At 49.3% G+C, this 7500-nt stretch overlaps 1 protein-coding gene across 1 annotated transcript in view; it reads left to right on the top strand.

The window, feature by feature from the left end:
• The window catches only part of LOC106806185 (epsin-2-like), a 5962-nt gene extending 2830 nt beyond the window's left edge, over positions 1 to 3132 (top strand). Inside the window, exons 4-6 of the mRNA XM_014808051.1 lie at positions 81 to 251; positions 676 to 770; positions 1070 to 3132. Of these exons, the coding sequence (XP_014663537.1) occupies positions 81 to 251; positions 676 to 770; positions 1070 to 1216 (413 nt within the window). The 3' untranslated portion in view covers positions 1217 to 3132. The remainder of the gene's footprint in view (positions 1 to 80; positions 252 to 675; positions 771 to 1069) is intronic.
• The last annotated feature ends 4368 nt before the right edge of the window (positions 3133 to 7500 follow it).

Below are 7500 nucleotides of genomic sequence, written 5' to 3'. Positions count from 1 at the left end.
TTTCCCGTAAGCGATCCCTTCGTAGACAATCGACCCGCGTTCGTGTCGCCCCTAACGGTAACTCTCGCCTCGTCTCGTAGGTGCGGACATGTGGGACATGGGCGGCATGGAGCAGAGCCTCGGCGGCGTCGGCGGAGGCCATGGCAAGTCGCCGGCGCTCGAGGCGCGCTCTAAGACGCCGGAGAGCTTCCTCGGAGCGCACACGTCGCTCGTCAACCTGGACGCGCTCGTCACCGGCCCCGACGCCGCCGGTGAGCGTCTCGCGTTCCCGCTCCTCTGATCCTCCGCCGGTTATGTTCCTCGGAGGATCGGAGAGGAAAACGGCGCGCGGTCGCTCTCTTCTTCTCGCGGGATCTCGCGCGCGCGCGCACGTTCCCGTCGTCGTGTAGTGTCCGGCGGGGGCGGGCGCTCGCTCGGACGGTCGTGTTGCGGGTTCGTCGAAGCGAGATTTGCGGCGGTGGTATATTCACGGTTTAGAAGTGAATGAGCGTTGATGAAACGGCGAGTGGGAGTGATGCCGAGAAAGGTATTCTTGCGTAATTCCACGAGGCGAATGTTGTTTTTTTGCAAAATGTGGAATTGGCGCCGCATCTTTAGTCGTGGGTGTTTTTTTTGGGGGAGGGGGCTTTACGTTGTATAACGAGGATCTGTCCATGACTGCGGTTGTCATTGCAGGCGCCTCGACTAATCCGTTTGCGGCGCCCCCTGCACCGTTGACAAGCAACCCCTTCCAAGCCCAGCAGCAGCAGCAGAAGGTTCCGATGAACAGGGTAAGTGCAATGCGTGTGCGTTAATCAATGTATTAAATTATAGATTTTTAATTGATTTAATTCGTACGGAACTTCCGTTTCGCTGAAAGGTGATCGCTCAGTTGAGCTAGACTGCCATCTGTAACTGCAGGGGAAGCGGATCCGTGTCACGCGGAGCATGCAACGTGGAAGCGCGACGTCAGTCTTAAAAAATAAAATAAACACCATTGACCCTGCGTTGATGTTATCGCGGCACAGGGGGGCAGACCGAGAATGGTTTTCCGGAATCGACACTAATCGATCGTGCGGTCGCGTTGCAGATGATGCGGGATCCCGTGGCGTTGAGCTTCACAGCGCAGCAGCAGCAGCAACAGCAGAATCCCAGTGTGCTTCCGGCTCCCCTGCTTCCTGTTGGCACGGCAGCGGGCGGAGGAGGGCAGTCCCTCAGTACCAACCCGTTCCTCTGATCGCGCGCCGTCGAGCGAGCGAGAGAGAGAGAGGGACCGGGGATCGGCTTGGAGCGTTCGTTTGTTTCGTGACAGTGGCATCCTGTGATCGGTGAATCCTCGAGTGTCGCGCGGGAGATGTTTTCCGCGGGGCTAGTGAGTTCGCGCGAGAGCGTCTCTCGACAAGCAGTTGTGATCGTTGCGGCAAATGCTCGCGGATGTCGTCGGGCGTTTCCTGCTGCCCCCTGGTGGAAATTCGCGAGCGTGGCACGTCCCACCGCCCAGAAGTGTTGCCTTCCCCCCACCCCGCCGACCTTCCACCAAGTCGGTCCACGTAGGAAACTCCGATGACTCCTTGCAGCAAGACCCTCCGGGAAGAGGACCTGTTTGTACAAAGGCACAAGGTTAGCGATTGCTTAGGCTGGTACCTTGGCTCTGGTTTTCCTCTTGCGGTCTCACATTCAACAGTGGAGATCTTAGGTCCCCCGCACACACCTACACTGCAATGATCGCCGCGATGCATCACGTAGCGCCACGGTAGCCGTCGAGAGCGTGAGAACGCGCGCCGTGGAGGCATAGGTACCGTGCAGGCACGCGCGTAGAGCTACGACGACCGTCAGGTGGCGCCACTCGACGACTCGCGTGCCTCCTGTCAATTCCGGACGAAAATTCGGAGCTCGCCATTGTTTTTGTTTTTTTTCGTACGAACGTTTAGCTGATTAGCGAATTATTTACGAGTCGCACAGCGAAAAATTGTTATGTATCTTCGTGCCTCAGCGGTGCACTGATCACTGCATTGCCCAATGCTGCCGTTCAGGTCACGTTAAGTTTAGTGTAAGTGGCTGCTCGGTCTAGATTGCTTTGCAATGCCGTGATCGTCTGTGAGCGAGCGATGTGCTAGCTATTAGCATGTTCCCGTCGTTCGTTCGTGTAGCCGTGATTTGGGTGTGGAGAGTAATTGTGTTTTTTGTTATTATGTTGTAGAGAGCCAACCGCCGTATTCAGTACATGGTGCGCCTATCTCTCTTGTATACAACATATATACATATATATATATATATCCTGTGAAAGTAGTTGTTGTTTTTGTTATCGTTTGAATGTTGTTCTGTACAAACAGCTGGTGCAGTGCATTTAGATGTGCGTGTGCGTGCGTATGGGTGTGTGTGTGTGTGTGTGTGTGTGTGTGTGTGCGTGCGCGTGTGTGTGCGTGTCTGCGTGTCTGCGTGTCTGCGTGAGCTATGCGTAGATGTATTTTCTGTACAAGCCACTGCGAAGGTGAACGCAAGCTACGGCAAATGCTCGCTGGTGACATCTGCTGGAACATTTACAATTTAACTCTTTCCCAACTCATTTTCAAGACTAGATATAGGATTTCGGTTGCCAGTCGAGGAGGGTGGAACCGTTGTTCGCTGTGTGTATAATTTTTTGTGAGCATAGTGTGCGCGTGAGTGATTGTGAACATGAGTGTGTGGCCCCGTGCCGGTGAAATTGGTGTAAAGTCACTGCTGCCAATACCACCTTGGCCTGGTTTATTGTGATCTTGTTCTAGCTTCTACTGTGTTCAGATCAGTAAGCATCTATCCTGCAACACCACTACTCCCCCTCTAAGCTTTGTAATAAAAATATGAAAGAAAATCGTTTAAAAAGCGGGAACGTTCGTGATAAATGTTGAGGGTTGTTGTCGTGACTGCATCCGCGACGTTAGGCGAGAAAGAGACGAGCGTGTGCGTGCGTAGTGTTGACTGGATAGCTTGGGCAGAGCAGGTCTTCTCCACTCTGTTTGAAATCGACTATTTTAATTAAATATATTTTTACATTTAATGATCGTTTAATGATATAGCTACACCTTCAGCTGAACTTAACCTCGTGCTCATACTTTACATGTAATTATCCTTGATCTTCACGAAGAGAATAAAATATTATTATGTATACAGTTACTCCACGACTTCGGCGTACTTTCTAAATGTATCGTTGGTTAAATTTCACAGTTACTCTTTTATAAACAATATAAACAAGTAAGTACCCTATTTTATTCAAATATGCACGCAAGCACGCGCGCACGTACGCACATGCATCGGGACGAAAGCACTTGCCGTAAAAGCAGAGGCTCTGGTAAAAGCGATCACCAAGCCACCTGGTGGTCATCCGCCATACTATTCCTTTGAGATTTGAGATGTGTCGCACGTTCCGATGTGGAGGATACCATGCATTACAATATATATAATATATATATATATATAGTATTGACTTGACTAAATGAACGATATTTAATGCAGTAAATAATGTAGTTATCTCCTTACACTGGAATACGACGTACAGGCTGCATGCTGCCCCGAATCATAATCGCAAATATTCCTTGTTTGGCAACTAGATTAGCCATTCTCTCGCTATAAATGCGCAGCAATGTAGCTACACACACACACTAGTGGTATTCACAGCTAACTCTCCCTGTACAGCAGAGACGCCCCCACCCCTACAGGGGCGTGTACAGGGGGAGGGTCCAGGGGGTCCCGACCCCTCCCCCCTGCTCGCGCAGAAAACGCATCTAAGGGGGTCTAATTTCAAAAAATTTCGGGGGGAGGGCCCCAGTCCCCCCCTTCGCGTGCTCGCAAGTTTGGGTTACGGTTAGACCACCCCCTGGTACAAATCCTGTACACGCCCCTGCCCTATGCGTTCCTACCTGGCGAACACGCTCCCGTCACGTGAGGCTTTTCATATTCACCCCCCCCCCCACCATCACCACATCCTCATTGATTCTAAATATTTGCTAGGGAATAACGCTAACGGTATGCAGCATGCCCCACTTCTCCCGCCGCTAGCCAGCGTTGCGAATATATTATTACACGTACACGCAGCCGTTTTATAATACAGTCGTTTATTTGTCTCAATAAGCAATATTCACATGGGGCGCTTTCAACACCCTGATTCATGCTGGCCCCAGGCGGCGAGGGCAGCGCCAGCTAGCGGTCGGTTCACTCACACTCGCCAACGCTCAACTATATATGCAATGCCGCACACCAGCAGAAGGGGCGAGTGCACGTACGGCAGACTCTACTATAACATAACTACACAGGTACGAAGATGAAGTCTACGACAGCTGCTCAACGCGCTAACCCCACGCTGCTGCTTAGCATCGGTTGAATAGAGAAGTATAATATCAGGAGTAGATAATCGTGATTCCCTATTCCTGATAGGGGATTTCCTATTATCTACTCCTGATAATATTGAGGTATTAATGCATCTTCATACCGTGCCCCCGTGGGCAGGGCGACACCGAGTCGCCTCTAGCCTAGCTCTTGTACTATAGCCCGCGTACAGTTGCCGCAGGCCTGCGGCAGTTGTACGCGGTTTATAGCACTAGAGCTACCTCTAGCCAGACCAGGCTCTGCGACTGTTACACGCCGCAGGACCACGTAGGCCACGTAGTGAGAAGCGAGAAGGTAATTTAATTTGTGGCTTGGTCGACTCGGGATGTCAGTATACTTGCACAATAACTTGTAACGAACGCGATTGTACCGTATATAATTATATTCATAACCTTCTTTGTACGCTCTTGATATTATATATATATATATATATATATATATATATACACACACACACAAACACAAAGAGAGAGGATAATGCTTATTACAAGTATTATCATCTCTCCTCATATGTATATATATATATATATATATATATATATATATATGTATATGCGGTACGCACGCGAACACCAAAGAAAACAGTTTAGGATTCGTCATGACGCTGGTCATTGTTCTTACATCGAGCAGAATGAAACCGATGCTTACAGCACCGTAGAGCAGTCAGTGCCTATAATAACGCCTCTCAACCCCCAAAAATTCCTGTGATAAAAAAACGTGAATTACATATGCCTCCCTGGTATTATGCTATTTGACAAAGTGTAGGTTATTTCATGGGCCGACAGCCTCGGTGGTTCTGACGCAGATGGGGCGGTCTACTGGCCTAATCTTACGTTCCACACTTCTCCCGACTTTCCGCAAGGTGAATACGCTGTTTGCACAGATGGACAACACACCATAGCGTATTCCTGCATAGATATGGGAGCTAAATACGCAGGGTTGTACATTATGATTCCAAAACAGATGGACGTGCTCCGATGTTACGGCATCAAGTACAGGCTACGCACGTGGCTGCGTGCCATAGACGACTCTCTCGGTACACACACCCATAGACAGGCAGAGCCGCTCAGCAGGTATCTCCTACAGCTTTACTATACCGCGCCTCTCTATCAAACCTCAAGCGATAACCCCCGGCAGAGGCAAGCCGCTCTCACGCAGACGATCGCACGCGCAGGTGGCGAGAAACGCGCGAGAAACAGTGACACCCACACTCACAGGCACTTGGAACGTCTCAAAAAAAGAAGAAGAAAGGTGAATAAACACGAAAAGTATTTACTACGAAAGTCTTAATGTTTCTCTACTCGATTTCGCCTATTATTGTCGATAACTTGCTGTAAATGCCGTTCAAATGCTCATATGCAACACACAAGTACACCGCACGCACGCCCTGTGCACAAACAACAAGAATAATAGAGAACTCTTTTCTTATTGAGACGTTCCAAGTGCCTGTGGCTCGCACGCAGGCGCGCGAACGCGTGCAGACGATCGCACGCGCAGGTGGCGGGAAACAATGACGCCCACACTGTCGCCCATCTACGCTATCCAACAAACGTCCACACCAAAGGTCGGCAAAACAAAAAACAGGGGATTTTTTCTGGCCTCGTGGGAATTTCCTATCGAGATAATTAAGCTATGAAAAATAGCAGCATGTAGTACACAGGTCACCCCTGTGTCGCGATTTGGACCTCTGGTGACAAGGTAGGGAGGTCTTGGCGGCATTGCCGTGGGCGACAGGGCGTCGTAACAATGTCTAGTGACGTTTAACAGCAATTTAATTATTACATAGACTTTACATAATACACGTAACCTTACGCCAACTATTTTATACAAAATTTCATACCCAGTACACCGTTTATTCGTCTATCTCTCTCACACGCATGCGCACACACCTTCTCCCTCCTATCCCACTCGAACACACTCACGCACGCACGCACGCGCGCGCGCACACACACACACACACTCTCTCTCTCTCGCGCGCGCTTGCCCAATCTCTCATTAGGGTACGTAATTAGTTCTGATCTCTTACACACACACACACATGTACACACTCTGCATTTCTCCTTGACATTCATTCGCATTTACTGAAGAAGCCAAAGAAAATAAGCAACAAAACTAAACATATGACATCAATAATCAAGCATGGTATGCATAATAGCGCACCTACAAAAAAACGTTCATACATAGCCAAGCTGTTCACAATTCCACGATCATATCACGGACCGGTGCCTAGCGCGTAAATATATGTCAACGTACGTAATGCCTTTTTATGTCGGATCATTCCACCTCGTTCACCGCCGTTTCACCGCCGCAGTTTTTAGCATACCGTGAAGATAATGCAAGTGACAACTCGCATACGACGGCTCCGCACATAAATGGAGAGCAGACGCGTTATGCCAAGGGACCATTAGCGCGATAATGGACTCCTGGTTATATACCTTCAGCCGAATATCCTAAGTCATGATATGAAGCGCGCCCATGTCACGTACACGTACATAAGTGAGAAAATTCCAATCGCCTTTACAAATATACACGTTATTATCATTATCGTCATCATGATCATCATTATCATCATTCTTATTATGCACTTTGAAACCAAAGCATAAACGAACAAACCAAGCACGTTCTTAACGTTCCTATGGTGTTTTTTTTCGGCGGTCATAATAAATGTAAAGAAATTACAGCTAAAGCTTAATTATCTGCGCTATCGGTTTATCTATCGCTCTCTAGCCAAGCTCTGGTCCAAATGCGTCACACCTCACTCTGTCAACTCGAAAATACAGCCAACTAACTGCACACAGCTCAGCCCACAACGTGTCCGACCGAACGACAAGCACACTCGGAACTCACGAACACAACTGACGGCGGTGCGTGCCGCCGCGTCTCCGGCGCAGAGATAGTGGCGCCCTCTGCCACTTGGAGGCGGCAACACCGAAGAGGATCAGCGCGTGGAGAATTTTTTCGAACGCGTCGGAAGCGCGCTCCACAGCGCGCATCTAGCATTTGCGAATGGCACACGTGGAAGGGTACAAGAGAGAAAGTGCAGTGGGGCTAGACGCATCACAGATTTTCCGCACCTTCTAGTGGCACTCACGTCGTCCGTTTCACGTCCTTCCGAACCGAAAAATGTAAATTATAGATAACAAACAAAATGGAGTAGAA

The sequence above is a fragment of the Priapulus caudatus genome, unplaced genomic scaffold (assembly GCF_000485595.1).
Source record: "Priapulus caudatus unplaced genomic scaffold, Priapulus_caudatus-5.0.1 Scaffold145, whole genome shotgun sequence".
In the NCBI taxonomy this organism is placed as follows: domain Eukaryota; kingdom Metazoa; phylum Priapulida; class Priapulimorpha; order Priapulimorphida; family Priapulidae; genus Priapulus; species Priapulus caudatus.
This window is presented reverse-complemented; position numbering and strand designations above follow the sequence as displayed.